Source organism: Tachypleus tridentatus, chromosome 1 (assembly GCF_004210375.1).
Source record: "Tachypleus tridentatus isolate NWPU-2018 chromosome 1, ASM421037v1, whole genome shotgun sequence".
NCBI classification, from domain to species: domain Eukaryota; kingdom Metazoa; phylum Arthropoda; class Merostomata; order Xiphosura; family Limulidae; genus Tachypleus; species Tachypleus tridentatus.
Window position 1 is genome coordinate 138,693,021 of NC_134825.1, and position 18,049 is coordinate 138,711,069.

Sequence of the window (18,049 nt, forward strand, 5' to 3'; positions counted from 1 at the left end):
GCATTATTTACACACCTGGCAGTATCTTTAGTTGAGGGTTTCTGACTAACCCCTGTAGCTACTTTAACAACATTTGTTGTATTATACAGAGGGATGAGTATTTTCATTGCTTCTCTTATTTACCTTTTAGGGTTCATTACCTCATTTTTAGGGGATTCCACTCTGTGGTAGGTGTACTTTTATCAAACCAGTTTTGCCTAGCAGCTGCTAAAATAATATACTTTAACTATGTTGCAACAGGCTTTGAAGAAATGAGGTGTTCAATTAGACCACCTAGTGGCTGATTGGTTGGTATTACTGTACTATGCTGGACTGATACCCATGGACTTTTATAAGTAAAGCATAAGGGGATCGTGCTAATTCCTGCCAATCATTGAACTGAATAAATTGGGGTAAGTTTAATTTTATAAACTTAGGGTACTTGATTCAGTTCTTGCACTGTTTCCAGAGTACTGTTCGACAGGGCTCTACAGCGTGCATTACCCCCAGATTCTACTAGTGGAGCTAGGGGGTCCTTATTACACCTGAGTGGATGAAATTCACTCTAACAAAATTAGGCCACAAAATCATAAATTCATGGTATAAAAATATGAAATATTGATTTATTTTCAGAGTACATTGGAGAAAAATGACAATGTTATTGTATATGGTTTGAAATTATTTGTGCAGTAGTTTTTGTGCCATTAGGAGCACCTGCCATTTGCACATTAATACCTTGCTGATCAGTAATGGTTAGGGTCAGCTAAGAATCATTATTAGTACTCTTCTTTGTCTGCTGCAATAAGTTTAAGAATAATATACAGAAAACTCTGGCATTGATGCGTCATAAAATTAGTTTATGGAGTCAACTGTAATCTGCACTCCCCCCTATTGTTCACTCATTATGAGAAAACTCTGAGTAAGATTGCATAATATTTACACAGAATGGATTAGAGTAAGTATGCTTGCTTTTAAAAATGTGAACATAAAATAATAAACACCTTTTGGCTTCCAAGGCCCTCAAGGAAATTTCCATTGAGGTTGTCCATTGTAATATCTTAAACATCTTCAGGAGAATTAATGCCAAATCCAATCTTCAGAGTATATTTAGAGAAAGAAACTCTCCATTTTTCTTAAGCCCATCCTTCTTCCATTGTTGAGGCATGTATTTGACTTGTTCCATAAAGCCATGAGATCCAAGTCCTTTTCTATCAGTCTATATGTGTGTCTCTAAAGGAAATTTCTACAAACTTGGCCAATACATATTTGGTTCAGTAGTTTTTTTATAGTGAGGAAATAAAGGTCTGTAATTGGTACATCCATGGAGATGCAGTGATGCTCGTGGTTCATTGTTCTTCATTCATGCCTTTATGGGTCATCCTATCCATACCACTAAATATACTGTTGAATGCTGTTGTTCACATGTATATTGGATGTGTGATTAAACTCTTTCTGCTTTTGATGTCCAAGGAAAATACTGATTATTTCATATACCAAGAGTTGTCACTTGTCTTCCATAAAGACTTCACTGAACACAACAGGTGTAAATGGGAAGGATAGATCTGTAAAACATTGACTCTCAAATTATATCCTTCTTGAACTCTGACATACTTTTACATCCTGATTCAGGTTTTTACTGCTATTTATCTATCCATCAATTTATCTTTTTCTTATTCGATAATTTTCATAGAAGAAAGACGAAATTTATAGGGTAATAATTATTTTTAAAATAATGACAGGAGTTAGTGTAACTGTAATTTACTACTTTGATGTAATTTGGTCCTCTCATTGTGAAATGTGTTGAGGCAGTGACTGATTGCAACATCTGTGCAGCACTGCTTACTTCATTTAAAACCTTGATATATTTCACTTTTACCATTTACCATAGTGGACTCCTGCCTACCAGCATAAGGCCTGGGATTCCTTCCATAACTATGCTTTTGCTTCTAACCTTACTGCCTTTAAGAAGGCTAGACTTCAAGCATTAAGAATGAAGTGCCATAATGAATCAGCAAATGATTTTGGGGAGGGATATGGTATTTTAATTCCTTCCAACTGTTCTGCTGAATATCATGAGCTGAAATCCTTCGTTTTATATTTCAATCTTATGGCCTGTTTAGATCACTAATCTATGGCTTCTTAAGGCTAAAATATTGACAGGTACATTGTATCATGACAACCAAAGTTGAGAAACATTGATTGACTAAATCTGATAAAACTAGTGTAGTTGTTATAAGGTCTAAACGGGATCTGTTTTCTTGAAAACATTTTAATTTTCCTTCTAAGGAGTACCATATTATCATCAGGAAAGACTTGAGGAATTCACAGTACTAATGTTTTTGTGTGAAACATGCTGAAATCAATCAATAACTTGGGATATAAAAATATTTTTGTGAACAAAATTAAATACATAAAGCCTTTAACAGAATGAATTTCATCCTATGTGTATTTAAAATAAATGTGTGGAAAAACAATTTTAAGTTTTTTATATATTTTTAATTCAGTGGTATACTTTTGTCTTTGGGGCAGGTTGAACTTACATCAGATGCAACTGTCACAAATCTTGGAAGCCTTTCTTGAACAAGAATATTTTGTCCATGTGTTTATGACCTAGGAAAGGTATATGATACTACATAGTAGTATAGTTGTGCAGTTATTTACCCATTTTTTATGTAACTTGTTAAGAGGAAAGGTTTTTCAAGTTTTTGTTAGGTCAACACTTTCCATCACTATTTTCATGCAATTTCAGCATCAAAGTCAATATTTTGACTGCCACATTTTATTTTCCCTTTTAAGTGAATCCTATTGCATGCAAAACAACTCTCCTGTCAGTTACAAACTGTTTTTGTGTTCATAATTTTCAGCTTACCTTTCAACTATCAAATGTTGAGAAGTAGCTCAAAACCACTTTTAATTAGATATGCATGCTTTTGGATGTGTTTTTTGCTGCCAGTAGGATTTACACTCTGACTTTGACCTCTATCTAGAAGCTGATCTATTCTTTGGAGATGGAAACAGTTAGTTAGATGCTTTGAGAATTGTTGTTAGATAAGTTTTAATACTCACATAAATTAACTAAAAGGGAAGTGTACATGAGCAACAAATACCCTGATGGTTGTATCATCAACATTCTAGGGAGTAGAGAAATGTTTATTGCTATTAATTTATCATGCCTTTTCTCTCTTGAAGTGGATTTCTGTATATGGTGATGGAGACTCCCAGGGAAGGTTCTGCATCTACAGTTTAGCTCCTTTAGAATATGGAGATCCATCCATGTGTTTGGTGTGCATAACAATCCATGAAGGGAAGGAGAGGATTGTGGTGGTTGAGGAGTGTTAGTGGCACATTAGCACTCTACTTTGACATTGAATTCCTGTAGACAGGTGGTTTTGGGGTGGCTCCCCAGGGTTAGTTGTTTGATTCTGTTGGAGAAGGGTCAACTAACTATTAGTGTTTGGCACTCTCAGTGAGTGTTGTGTACAGTCAATGATGCTGGTGTTTGAATATAGTTTTCACGAAGCCCTGGTGTTGCTACAGTGTTCATATTTGGCATTTTAATGCATTCCCTCATAGGACTCCATAATGGGTGGGGTCAGTGGATACTAAATCATTTTCATTTTCTTATGGAAACCCAATTCATGAAAAACTAATGAAAAAAACAGTTAATAGGTAAGTAACCTAATTCCACACCTGTGCCTTGTTTCTTAATGTTGAAATCTTTATCAGACAAACCTTTAGGCAGATGTTTCCCTTTCTTTTATTGAATCTGAATTAGATAGACTTGTTGGCTCTCCAAAGTCAGTGAAATAGCTACTTTTTGGGAACACCTTGGTGGAAACATCTACACCAAACTACAGTGAATTCATCTTGAATTAGAAGGCCATTGCAGACAAACCTATCGAGGTTACTCCCCATGCTACTTTGAATTCCACATGAAAATTAATTGAGAAGTTTACAAAACATTCCAAAGTTGGAGATCTTTACTAGTTTCTCCATCTAAGGAGTTTCTGCTGTGCAACCTATCTCCACTCATAAAGAAAGAATTATGCTGCCTACCAATGTTCTGGTATTGATGTTTACATCGCCACATCCACCTGCCACTTTCAAAGACAGGTTATCCTGAAGTATAAGGTATTGTCTTGTATTCTTAACCCTCTCAGGTGTTTACATTGCCAGTAGTTCAGACATCGAAAGGCATCTTGTCATGGTTCTTTGATGTGTTCTTGTTGTGGTGGCATAGACCACAATGCCTACAAGTGTCAACTGGGCCCTCACTGTGTCAGTTACAGTGGCTCTCTTATTTATGAACTTACCTTAACTCGGTGGAGGAAAAAGAAGTACAACATTCACATACTGTAAACAACATTTCTTACCCTGAGGCTCCGGCTAGCATTGCTGTATAATTATGATGTTACAAACTCACAAAACATTTACCAGTAACAGTAAAGGTAGTACTGTCTACTGTAGTGAATGGGTTATTGAAAAGAACAGATATTGGTGTATGATATGCATAAATGTTTTATATTAATGACAAAGTGTGAAAATTTAGAGAAAATCCTAGTTTTAGCCATTTTAGGGATCTTCAATGGATGGGAAACAACTTAGCATGTTTCCTTTTCCGAGAGTTTCATTTTTTTGCTGGAAAGGTAGCCTCAGTATAGAGATAAAACACTAGCAATAGAAAAGAAACATGAAGCAGTTTTATATCCATAGAATATTCCTATAAATGAATGTAATTTGGTTCTGAGGCCTTTTCTTTTCTACTTGCGTTCAGCTAGATACTTTTGTTTGTATTATTAAAATATATATACGTACAGTAGTATGTACCAAATGTGAGATAACGTAATAAAATTCGTATATTAATGTTAAGTTCAAGTTTTGTTTTATTTTCCCCACAATAAAAGACTGCTTTATTAAGTTGTTTTTGCATATAGAAAGAAAGTTTGCTTTAGGACTCAAAGAATGCAAAAATAGTTCCAGATTTCCAAGAGTCCATGACTATTCTAGGTTCAGGTTCTGTTTAACGCAGCTTTACGTACAATTAACATGGGAGCAAATACTAGGCACCACGATGAAATTTTTAATCCCCATGACAACCTCGGGCCTGGGTTAAAGATTATGAAATTTTCTTTTGAAAAAATAGGAGTGAGAGGGGATCTGATTGTGGTGTGTAAGTTTGTTAATGAAATGAAGTTTTGATGTATCTTTTTTTTTGTACTTAACAGTGAGAATGGTAAAACTAGGGGACACAAATTTTTGCAGCTAAGACAGCTTTACGTTTTTTTAACAGGCTAGCTAGCCTGTTGGAATGGATTGCCTTCAGATCTGATGCATGCATTGTGCTCATTTTAAAATAACATATTCAAATATTATTTACACTATATGCATAAGATTTGTATTTTTCTCTATTTTTATCTTAAACACTATCAGTATATAATTCACCTAGTCATTTTCTTCTTTCTCTCTCTTTTTTCTTGTTATCGTGACAGTATTGATGTTTACATTACTTGTGCTGCCTCATGAGTTACTACAGTTGTATCTTGAAATTCCAATACTGGTGCACTTTTTTCACTTGGGCATAATTCCAATAAATGTCTTCTTTTCACATGTAGGCCTACTTCCAAATAATCATCTGCTTTTTGTGAAAGTCCACACAGGGAAGTTCATATATTTTAGTATACCCTTTGATGAGGCAATTTATTTTCTTAAAATATTGGAGAAATTGTTAATCTCACTTTAATATGTCAATTATTAGGCATTCTATGATGGTTAACTTTACCTTTTCTAATTTTTATATGACCAAAACTCTTTCACTTGGCTTTATTTTTAGTTTTCTCCTGCTAACTGATATATACATCTCGTACTAAAGCATTCTAGAAATCTCTGTAGCCTTAACCATCAATAACTTACAAACACAACTTCCAACAATAGTCTGCTTTAACTATTATAAGAAAAACTAAACAATCATGAAATATTAACTATCAAAATAGTGTGTGTGTTTGTATGTCTACAATAATGTTAATTACAAAAAAGAGAACAGATGTCAAGTTTAATATTTATAAGTACAGTGGAAAAATACTTGTATTAGGTGATTAAACGTGAGATTGAAGTCTATATTTTTTTTCTGTTTAGAATGGAGCTTGCACATCATGCACGTAGAGTTGGACTACTTACAAGTATTGTTTGTGATGCTGGACGCACCCAAATAGCTGCTGGAAGTAAAACAGTCCTTGGCATTGGTCCTGGTAAGTACATCCATTTAAAAGTAAATATTTATTAATTTGCATCTTACATTAATTTTCATACTCTTCAGGAGCTTGTGAATTTTAATGACAACGTTGATTTGTATTATATATTTTTGTGCATATCACAAAAAATATTAGCATTGCACTCGTGCTTAGATATGAATGGCCCAATCCTCACTTTTTTATTATGCCTTCTCTCTAAAGTTTACAAGTTGGCCAAGGTTAGCAGCTATCACAGATGCTTAATAGAAGTCCATTAATCTGTTAGTGATCTGGAAAGGTTATTGAATGTAATGTTGGCAGTATGGGTTGAAAATTTCTGCGTAGTACTGAAATCCATCATGGGTCGAAGAAATTCAAGACTATTAAATATACTTTTAAGAATATTAACTCATTAAAAAATTATTATTTCTCAGTGCATTCGAACTGTAAAAATAAATTTCACAGCTGAATTAATTTAATCTCTGAGACTTCAGTAAGAATTCAGGACTTTAAACCAGCACATCCATTTTGTGCAAATTATTTCAAATATGGGCTTCAGCTCATCACAGTTACAAATGCACATTATTTGCTATAATGATGACTTGAACCATTGAAATTTGAACCACTTGCAACTTGTTTTTATTTGGTCTTAAGAAAATACTTAGGGCTGAATGCTGAAATTCTTATTAAAGCTTCACATGTGAAATGTAATGAGCCTATGGATTTTAGTGAGTTAGTTGCAACATCATTAATGACTGCATGCAAAAAATCTAGAAATTATGTTAAACTTACCTTGGTAATTTATAGTAAAGGGTAATATTAAGCCCAGAATATCAGAATGCATTTTAATTCTCCATTGGGAGGAAGCACTGGCAACATCATTTATTTATATGTCTGCAGTGTAGTTATATTGATCACAATGAGCATGTATTTTACTGATACCTTTAATTGATGTTCCTGTTTCTGAGTTACTAGTTCTTTTAGTCATGAATTTAGATTTTTGTGAGTTTGAAGTTGACTAAGGTAATTCTTCTACTTTAGAGAAAATGGAGCAGGACAGATGTGTCAGATCAAAAACATAGTTTATCAAATCATTTGTAACATGTGGAAATGCATATATAGGAGAAACTAGAATATTTTGTTCACGTGTGCATCTTGTAACTCATTAGTGCATTATATATGTATGACCAACACAAAACTGTTCTAGTTGAGCGCTTCCTATACAAATGTAGAACCCCTAGCACAGAAAACCTAAATCCATTTAATGCTTCTATCTCACACAAAACCAAAGGTTTTAAAGAAAGAAAATAAATGGAAGCAATACTGGTTTACAAAAAAAATCCAAACATGAATGACGATGGATGGGTGATGCATGTAAATAAACTGCCATGATTCCATTCAGAATACAACACATCATACCAATACACTTGTGTGTTCTGGAGTATCACACAAACTTGCAATGTGTTTTGAACACTGCTGATAAACTTTGTGTCTTTTCCATTTGTTATAGTTTCTAAGCAGCTTCTATTTTTTGTTTATTTTAGCTAATTGTAAAACATGTTGTAGTTATCTTTATATCTCATATAAAACTAATATATGTTGTATGTTAGTATAACTGTATATTTAGTATTATAACTATAGTATGTTATTAGAACAATAATGAAATAATTATAATTGATATATTTCAATAAATGTTACAGCTGACTTGAGAAATAGAACATTACAAGCAGTTTTATAATTTAAAAAATATTCTAATATCAAACAATTATGTATATTAATCCTAATGAAGCCCCAAAGGGGAGACATTGGTTAAAATAAAAAGTTCTATTATACATGTAATGATGTAATTTTTTTGATTCACTTAGATCTTTCCAAAGCATGAGTTTCATTTTTCAGTAAACACATCTAGAACAAACTGTGATAATGTGTACATAAAAATATAATCTTCAGCCCATTCTGAGAAGTAATTAACAACCAGCAAACATCAATTACCTCTCCCAGTATTGGGAAGAGAACCAGCTATATCTCTGTTACAGTCTTTTCTGATACAGTTAGTGTTTCTTATGGACAATGCACAAGGTACAGTATGTACACAACCACTTTATACAGAAAGGGTCGTAAAATCAGCATTTGTATATTTACCACAGTGTGTGTCACTTGCTGGTGCCAACCAGTCCATGTATGAATGCAAAATCAGAAGTATTCCCTGCCTTAGAACCCTTGAGGTTTGCTAGCTTCATCACAGTTGGACTATCAGTGAAATCCAGTCTGTGATGTTATAATGTATCATCCTGAAAAATTATATATACGAGTGCTATATATTAGGAATGTAATATTTACTCTTTACCTTGTTGTATGTCAAGTAGTGCCCAAGATATGTCTAGGTCCTTTCATTCCTCTTCCTGAAAATCCTGACTAATCATTTGTAGTAACTATTCATATATTTTGTCATATTTCTATTGCAATAGTTTTCACTAGGCAGTTTATCTTTTAACGTGTGAACATATAAATCTTTAACGATGCAACTATTTTTGCCCTTGAAGCAGAATACACCCTATCTGAGGAATGATAAGAATTAAAGTATTAATAAGTCGCATAGATACCTACTCAGAAATATTACGTGAAAACTATAAAATTACACTAAATCCTTCCAACTAGAATCTGAATATTCAGTAACACACATAATCTTACAGATTAGGTAGATAATATGCCTGAATTTCTGTGCTGCTGAGTCAGATGATGATGATGTATAATGAAGTTGAACTTTTTTTATTTTTTTTCAGCATTTTTATTCAATGTGTGATAGTACTTTTTGGATATTTGAATTTCATTAACCACTTCGGTGATGCATGTTCCACTTTGTGAACTTTCTCGCACATAAGAAATGGGAGTAATATCTGATAAATACTATAAATATAAACTACTTCTTTATAAATTATCACTGTTGAGGAGCAATCTGTATACAACTTACATGTACAGTTGCATTTGCCATACTATCCTCTACCTGTGACAAAAGTACTCCAATTTCATTGTTGCTGGCATTAGCATCCAGAATAAATGAGTGGTCTTGATGAGGATTAGTCAACACTCACGATTCATTCAAAGCTTGCTTTAAGACTATAGCATTTAAATAATTTAAATGCACTTGTATAGATAAAATATTAAAAAGGAATGCACAGTAAACTAGTTTTATTGCATTGGTTGCTGCATTTGTGTGAATAGTGCTCACAAAGTTAGTGACCAGGCAAACCACACTTGTACATGGTTGTCAGGCCTTGTGGTGCAGCATGGGTTCATCCATCAGATTATCTATACATTTTTTTGTAAGTATGCTATTGCAGTTATCTGTTTAAACTTGGCCATGTGGATTGCTTTCTTCTCCACAAAATCAAGTCCATGGACTTGTCAATGAATACCCATTGAGACCATTACAGTAAACCTTAGGACATTCAAGCTAAGTAGAGTTCTTGTTAAGATCTGAGATACTAAGGAACCTCACAATCCTAAGATATTCTGAAACCAAATTCTCACTTGAAACATAAAAGGAAAAAGCTAATTCTAAATCCTATATTATAGGATAAATATTATGAATTGGCTTGCCATGGTCACAATTTACCATAGAGTAAAAGGAAGAAAGAAGTTTCATAAATACTAACACCTACCATGTAATTATAACTATCTACATTACAAATGAACTAGTTATGAAAAGGTAAAATTAACTGGCCTAAATGACTCTGGAATTCCTTTTTGCTTCTATGTAATGACCAGCAAGTACTTATTTAAATTTTAAAATAGGCCAAGTATTACCATTATATTTTAGTTTTTGTGTCCTGTTTTAATACTGTATTTATTTGAAGTAAGTCTAAAATTTCTTGTGTGTAATAAACTAAGTACTATTTAATTTTGAGTTAAACATTTTTCAGTAATGCCTAAATAAAGACAATGAAACTGTAAAGAGCACTGTAGTTCAAAAATATATTTTATGTAACTTCAAATTATTTCTGGCATTTAGGTAAACATTCTGTGTATATATTTGACATAAACAAATAGTAACAATTTCAAAATGTGTGTTCTTTCTTGCTCATTGGTGACAAATACCAAAATTCTGATGAGATATAGTAGTTCTTAAAAACCCTAAAAGATACCATTTATTGTTAAACATTTTATTTATAATATTGAGTCTTACTTTCAAACTGAACTATTTTCTGTGCAATATGACAAAACTTTTTTAAAGTACTTGTGAGTAGCTGAGATGAATACTAACATCATTCTTGGAAAAAAAAAAAAAAAAAGGTAGTTGTGTATATGGAAGGGGGACCAAAGTGGAGTGTTAATGTAAGTCGATAAGCTTGGGTTCAAAACTGTTTGCACTTCATTTTAATATTGTACATATTTTAATTTCTTAACCTGTCCAGGCATAAGTACTAAATTTTTCAATATGTGTTATTTATTTATCATTATAAAAGTAGTTGAAATGTAAGGTTAGATAAGAAATTTCTCCAGAAGGAATGCACACAAACTGTCTTCCACGATATTATCCAATACTTTGTTTATTGTAACTGGCACTAAGCTCTTATCAAGTGATTCATTGCATGGTTCAAAGATGTAAATTGTTTCTAACCTGAGACTATTAAAGATAAATGTGTTCCACTCCAAAGCTATTCTTGAATGAAAAGAACAAAAACCATTGCATTTTAAATTTTGTTTCTTCTTTTACTATACATCATAAGAGATGAAATATAAAGTTTTAAATTTCAGTTACTAAATTCTAAAGGTTATGTATGTGCCTACTACTAAAAACAAGTTTCCAAACCCTAACTGGATATGAAAACAATTTTGTTTAGCAATTCCTTTTCAAAAGAACTGGGTGTTAAGTATTACAATACCAACAAATAGATGTTGATCCTTTTCCCTTACCTCTTCTCTTCTAGAAATATATATTACATAACTTTTGCTTACATCCAAGGTAGAAAAGAAGTGTTTTGTTTTGACAATTTCTTTATTTCATTCTTCTACATTTGCAGGTCCTGAGGAGCTGGTGGACAAGATTACTGGACACTTAAAACTTTTATAATACTAACTGCTTAAAAACAATGAAATTATCTTTCAGTGTGGAGAAATATTTGTAAAGATTATTCACTCTATGTACTGTACATATTTATTCCCATGCCCTAGAGATATTTAAACGTAGCAAGTGTTCCTCCATAGTTGTATGTTCAAGTTTTTTCCTGCGCTTCTTCATTATCTCAGCTTTTCTAGCATCATCTTTACCTAAAGCTTTGGCATGATTCCATTCTTGGGCCTGGAGAAAATAATATGCACTGACATCATTACTAAGTTACAGAGTATTGTAGAATTAAATTTTAATGAAAATAATTCAATAGTATTTTTATATATGCCATTTTCAGTTAAAATGTGCTTAATAAAGAATTATATAATTCAACTATTGTCTAAATAAAAGTATGAAACTTAATGTTTTGATGGGTTGTATTATGTACATAAACGTCCCATACAATCTGTTTCTTTATGTTCTGGTGTGTCATTGCTAGCTTCCTCAAATCATGGTAGTCATATAGTTGATCTCCAAGCTTATGCGTATGTAGACTTCAATTTTTCTAGCTTTCCAAAACTTGCCTGTGCCCTTAGATCTGTAATTTGTGAGTTTTGCTATTGTAGAATCTAGTATAATCTCTACCTGAAAACAAATAAGATCTTGAAGATAATATTTCAATGTTTAAATTTATTTGCTTCTCCAAAGGCACCTTTCAAGTCATCTTAAAGAATATAATTTTTTTTTTCCTGGCAGAATTCAACATATAAAAATTGAAGCAAGTACAGTGTTTTTCACTGCAATGCCATGATCCAAAGTCCAGCAAGACATACTGACATTACGTTGAGAAGATTAATGTACTTAACCACAACTCCACTATGACACTCACCCAAAGAACATAATGTTCTTGTGGACTTGCATATCTCCAGACATTTAGATTCAAGACTACTTTGATCAATTTAGGGCATTACAGAATGTGACACTGAAGCATTTGAATTTTTTGTTTTATTAAACCTTTCAAACAAGATGTTTGAAATGAATGAATCCAGGGACATGTGCTTGAGTATTATATGTCCTAATAATTGTACAAGCTGCTACTCAGTTATACACACACATTTAATGAAATGTGCTGCAGGTTAGATCATGTGAGAACTGAGCAAGCTATAGGGTCAGTTTAAAAGCTTGAAGCAAGGAGCTTAAGAGAATTTGACCTTATGTACAGATGATTAGACTGAGTAGTTTCTTACTATATCTTCTGAATATTGTGATAGTGTGTTCCTCAACAGGCTTGCTGATGTATCACATGGGACCAAGGGGCAACTCAACTGTTAGTGAGGCATTTTCTGTGATATTAAACTACACACTGGAGCAAAAAGAATCCAAGAAGTTGCAAATGCTATTCTTAAACAGTCTCCAAAACCTGTAAAGGCAAGTGCCAAAGATAAGTTGATTCTTCATTCCATTGCAGCATGGTGTAACAGGTACCATTACTTCACTGGAACTGGAGTTACACTCCCAAAGGTTCCATAGAATAATGAAGAGGCACCTGCTTTAACAGTGGCATGTGTTCTATTAGTTTTGAGAATTATGATATCTAATTTGTTATACAGAACCATTGAAGCCAATGCTAAACAGGTGCAGGAAGGTAAGCAGTAGTATCTACTGACTTAAACTAGTAACATATGAGTTGGAAATAGTGGTAAGCTTGTGTCAGAGCACAAGGGTTATTACCAGTACTGACATTCAGTGAATATATAGAGTAATACAACATTTGGAGAGTGCATGGTTGTCTCTAGGGGCAGTTGTTGTAAAGGAAAGAAGGAATAAAAGTTTGTTGTGTTTTTCAAATAGTTGGATGTGGTAATGAACATTGGTACCTTTATAATACATGGGTGAATGTCGATGTACTGGAAGGAGCCTATTGGTTCTGTATGCTAGACACAACTTTTTAATACTAGCATGTTAAACTGACAATGGAAGTAGACCTAAGCCTACTTTCAACATTTTACAAAGATTAATGAATTATGCATCTTGTCATTCAGCCTGTGTGTTTGACTAAACTTCAGTAAAAGGACTGCAATGAGAGAGTGGTCTCAACTATACAAATGACATTTTTGCCTTTGATGACATAATTAGAGAACTTGAGAATGGTATTACATATTATACCGTATTAAAGTTATAGGCTTAACATTGAACCATTGAAAGTGTGCATTTATAAGTGCAGTTTCTTAGTCACACAGATGGATTGAGATGGAACATACACTGGTACTATAAATAGCACACCTGTCATGAACTGAGACCCCTACATAAAAACAAGCAAAAAGATAACAGTTATCTGAGTTTCTCATCATCTTAGTGATAACTTGTCTCTAATTTCTCTGTGATCTCTACACTAGTGTCTCAGCTAAGGGTGGTACATGCTTTATATTTGGACATAGCAATGCAAACACATGTCCAACTACTTGAAAGTCACCTAGGTCACAACTATCCATTCATTATGAATACAAATTCTAATGACAGTGGAACTGCTGTGGTTTAGTTACAGGTACAGGAAAGGATAGTGTATGTGATCATGTATGTCAGTGTAGGACAATGAAAAACTGCTGACAGTTGTATATGTCAAAAATATTGCCACTACCTTCATGGTAAGGAGTTTATCATTTGAGTGGATTATGATATCACAAAAAAAGACATACACTTCAATAATGCAGAAGGTACAATTTCAAAATGTATTACCACACTGTCACCAACATGGAAATAATCAATTTTCTCAATGGCCTTAAGATAGCACCTGTATGTTAAATGTTCAGATCCTGATAAACATGCAGTCACATCAATTCATATAAGTGACAGTTCCACATGGATGACAAAAAGCAAATCAAGGATCCAGAGCTTTGGTGCTACTTTTCATGCACCAAAGCTGCAGGTACCTATCACAAATTGGTGAGCATAGTACTGATTAAGTACAAAATCTATTAAGCATATGCTTTCTACATTTGTTAACCCTTATCACACTGATTGGGATAAGCATCTACCACATGTCATAATAGCATATTGAGCAACAGTTAACTGTTTAAATCACCTGATGTTTGTAAAAAACATATAGCTCCTTACAAATCAATTACAGAAATATCTTTGTCTACAAAGGCTATATTGTGCATTAAATGATGTGGCAGCATATGGGAAGAATAACTGTACTGCACAACACTAGTTGAAGAAAGAAAGGTTCAATTCTGGTGACTAGTTTAGAAACTACTTGCTGCAGCCATCAAAAATTTGCACAGTATTGTCACTTGCAATATCTGGCACTTGCATGAAAGTGCAGAATTTAATTTTTTAACCATCATTACAAACCAACAAGACATGGTAACCAACCTGTTATGCAGCTAGTGGTCCTCAAAGCTCAATATGGTTCTTACACACTTTAAGTGCTTAAAATTTAGTTCCCTAATTTTTTTGGAATAGTCATTGAAAAATAAATTTCTTTTTCAACTTTCTTACAATACATATTTTTAGTATCATATACTTTCTATACCAATGTGAAGTTGCAAATACAAAATAATTGTTGCTCATTTTATATTGTTGAAAAGGTTTTACTGTTGATCAGATTGCATGATATTTGCTGTACAAAGCTATAATAAATGATAATGTTAGCTGAAATTTCCTGGGAAGTAACAGTCAGATTAAAATGTCAACAAAAGCTGGAGGTTTTGATAAAATAGCTGAAAGGACTTTGCAAAGCTTGCTTTCCAAGCATTCAGGATACATTTTTTGGCAAATATTGATGATGTTTATTTATACAAACTTATTGAGCAAACATGCAATATTTTGCCTCTCCGCAAGACAGCGTCTGATGGTGTAGTTGTTATACCAGTTTTGATGAAGTATTCTAACACAGCAATGAAAATTAACCATAGAGGGTACAAATATGCATCATTTTCCTAGATTTATGAATAAGTTATTTTTAGTCCATGTGCATATTTTGTGGTTCAGGGCATGAAACCTGATCTAAAAAGATGTTTATAACAGAATAGTTTCCTTTTGTTTAAATCCATCTATGCTGACTTCATTTTAGTGACTCAAGTTGCAGATGCTACCTCATTCAGTGGGTAGCATCTGCAAATTTTACCATAGCATGTTTTCCAAAAAGCACATGGATTTAGCAATTAATTCTAATATGTTGCTATATATATGTTTTAGCCATTCAGCAGTTATGTTACTACTACAATTTACGCAACTACTCTGGCTTGAAATATTACATTTGGATAGGTCTGGCATAAAACCAATGCAATTGGCTCTGTATTGAGATTGTGATGAAAAGGTATTTCAGGCTTGATCTCAAACTTAAATACTCAAAAGTATGATTTTTTTTTACTCAACACAATTACTAAAGAATCTACACCACATCTGAAAAATATGGTGAACCTATTATTTTCTTTAATGTTGGTGAAGAAATACCACTGGTAATTAACATATTTGTAGGTTATGTGATATAGTCTTCAATGGTAAGATCACAATATGAACACTTGGCCATCCTAAAGTAGCTTCACACAATAAGTTTTTTATTGAATTACTCAAGATCTTTCTACACTATCCATCCCTCATTTAGAAGTGACAGACTAAAGAAAAGATAGCTAGGCAATATCTACTGCAACTCTAATTTAATGGTGGAATTGACAATTGCATTACAATTTCCTTATAGTTGAAAGGGCAAGCATGTTTGGTGATGGGATTTGATGTCACATAAGAACCTAGATGAATTGTTCATTCATTAATGCTTGGAAAAAACGTGAAGAGTGTATTTGCCACAAGTGAAGCAAGGCACTGTACACAAGAGTTGAATAATGGCTTGAATGGTTGTGACATTTAACTTAACCTGATGACTGAGCTTCTGTCTGTCATAAGCTGATTTATTTGGAGCTTACAATCCTGTTTAGTCATGCAACCACAATTTTGTGAAATGTTTTGACAACATATGGTACTCATGAGATGATCACAGTGAACAACTCTCTGCCTTAAAGCCTACAGCCCAATACACTGCCAACATGAAGTAGCATCGTAGGATTGCATCTCCAAAGTATCTGCCTTATAAACTTAATATTATGAGATTACTCGAGTTGCAATGGATGAAGATAAATTACCACCCCAAGTTGGAAAGACAGGGTCAGGTTGGTAAAGAATTGACTATATAATTGTTTAATTTCTAACTGGTACTCTAAAACAAATAATAATTAATCAAATTGATCTTGGTTGTATCAGTGTAATTTTTAGGTCATACCATGTAATACAAAGCATTAAGTAACTTTTGCTGACCCTTCAATTTATTATGAGCCATGTTTTAATTAAGGTGATTATTTGTATTTTGATCTGTAATTTTTTAAATTATTTTATACCAAATTAATTTGTATGGAGTTCTCAATTTTATGCTTTCATTTTGTAATGTAACTGATCAGTGCTGATAACTCCTTATAATTTAATATTGATTAAAGTACATTAAGCATTTCATTAACTGACTCATGCAAGTTTCAATCTCTTGTGTTTATGCTTGGTGTAGTGACATTGTGTTATTTTTAGAAAATGATCATAACACTTTAGAACCTGTTATCAATTTACTAATTTGGCCATTAATATTAAAGTTGTGGTGAGACACTTCTGAGATAAATGGAGGTTTATGACGAATTTACTCAGATACATTATGTAGCATTTTTTCTATATGTAGTTAATAACACTGGCATTAACTAGATGTCTAGCTATTTCCTTTTTTAGCCATTTTTATTTCATCTTAAGTGAAAGATTTAGCAAAAGTCTAAGGTTTTACACTGTTTGTGGCCTATTGGAATAATTTTTCTCAGACATGACACACTAACACAGCAAATAGAATGGGAGTAAATTTTTGGTTGAGTGGGCTCTACACATTAAATAGCTACATTGTGTAGTAGACACAAACAGGCCAAGCAAGACAACTGGATAAAGTATGATTCCAAGGAGTAGGAAAGAAGATTTGCAAAGTTAGCAGAGGGGGAGCAAAACAGAAGTCAGAAACCAATAAAAAGAATGAAATTGCCAGGAAGTATAGCCAAAAAGATCCAAACTAAAAAATGTGAAGAAAGTACACAGAATTAATGAACTTATAAAAACTTGGAAACATGTAGTCTACAAAGAGCTTAAAACTAACAAACCATCCGTAATAAGTAATATCTAAAATGCAAAAACCATGATAGGGACTGATGAGATAAACAATACTTACACATAGATCACAGAAGTTGACTTAAACTATAAAACAAAAGACATGTAACTAATAGCAAAGATACAAAAAAAAGGAACACATAACTAATTAATATTAACAATAAAAAAAGTAAAATATTAACACAAGATAAAAACTAAATGCAAGTTGTAAACTAAAGCAACCATGATGGTAAAAGTTGTATAAAATTCAAACTTATACAACACTGACCAGAAATATTAATGACATAAATTACTAAGTGCAAAAATTAGATCCATATATCGAGCTCATATAAACTCATTCAAAATGGGTATATCTTTGGGAAGCAAAAAAATACACACTGAGCAGCTCTCCACAGATTTCCTAAGAAAAAGAATACCTATTTTGAAAGAGAAAAAAAATTGATGGCTGAACTAAGATACAAACTCTCCACAAACAAAAGCTTGTGTTTTCACCAGGCATTTCTAAACCTGAATTCATAAGATCAAAGAAAAACTGTGGAAACAGATACATCCCAAAAACAAATGAATAGAAACTTGAACTTGAAGCTGATATTTATAATTGATGATC

At 32.9% G+C, this 18,049-nt stretch overlaps 2 protein-coding genes across 8 annotated transcripts in view; one reads left to right on the top strand and one right to left on the bottom strand.

Moving 5' to 3' along the window:
* LOC143225383 (peptidyl-tRNA hydrolase 2, mitochondrial-like) overlaps positions 1–16,761 on the top strand; it is a 57,908-nt gene extending 41,147 nt beyond the window's left edge. For 2 of the 3 annotated variants that reach the window (XM_076454678.1, XM_076454688.1), the window contains 2 exons: positions 6,112–6,224; positions 11,231–16,761. In XM_076454678.1, the coding sequence (XP_076310793.1) occupies positions 6,112–6,224; positions 11,231–11,280 (163 nt within the window). In that variant the 3' untranslated portion in view covers positions 11,281–16,761. The remainder of the gene's footprint in view (positions 1–6,111; positions 6,225–11,230) is intronic. The other variant, XM_076454697.1, reaches the window with a different exon arrangement.
* LOC143225395 (large ribosomal subunit protein mL63) overlaps positions 11,187–18,049 on the bottom strand; it is a 42,034-nt gene continuing 35,171 nt past the window's right edge. For all 5 annotated transcript variants that reach the window (XR_013013825.1, XM_076454721.1, XM_076454731.1 and 2 more), the window contains one exon: positions 11,187–11,508. Coding sequence is in view for 4 of the 5 variants with exons in the window: in XM_076454721.1 (XP_076310836.1) it covers positions 11,365–11,508 (144 nt within the window). In the remaining variant the exon portion in view is untranslated. The remainder of the gene's footprint in view (positions 11,509–18,049) is intronic.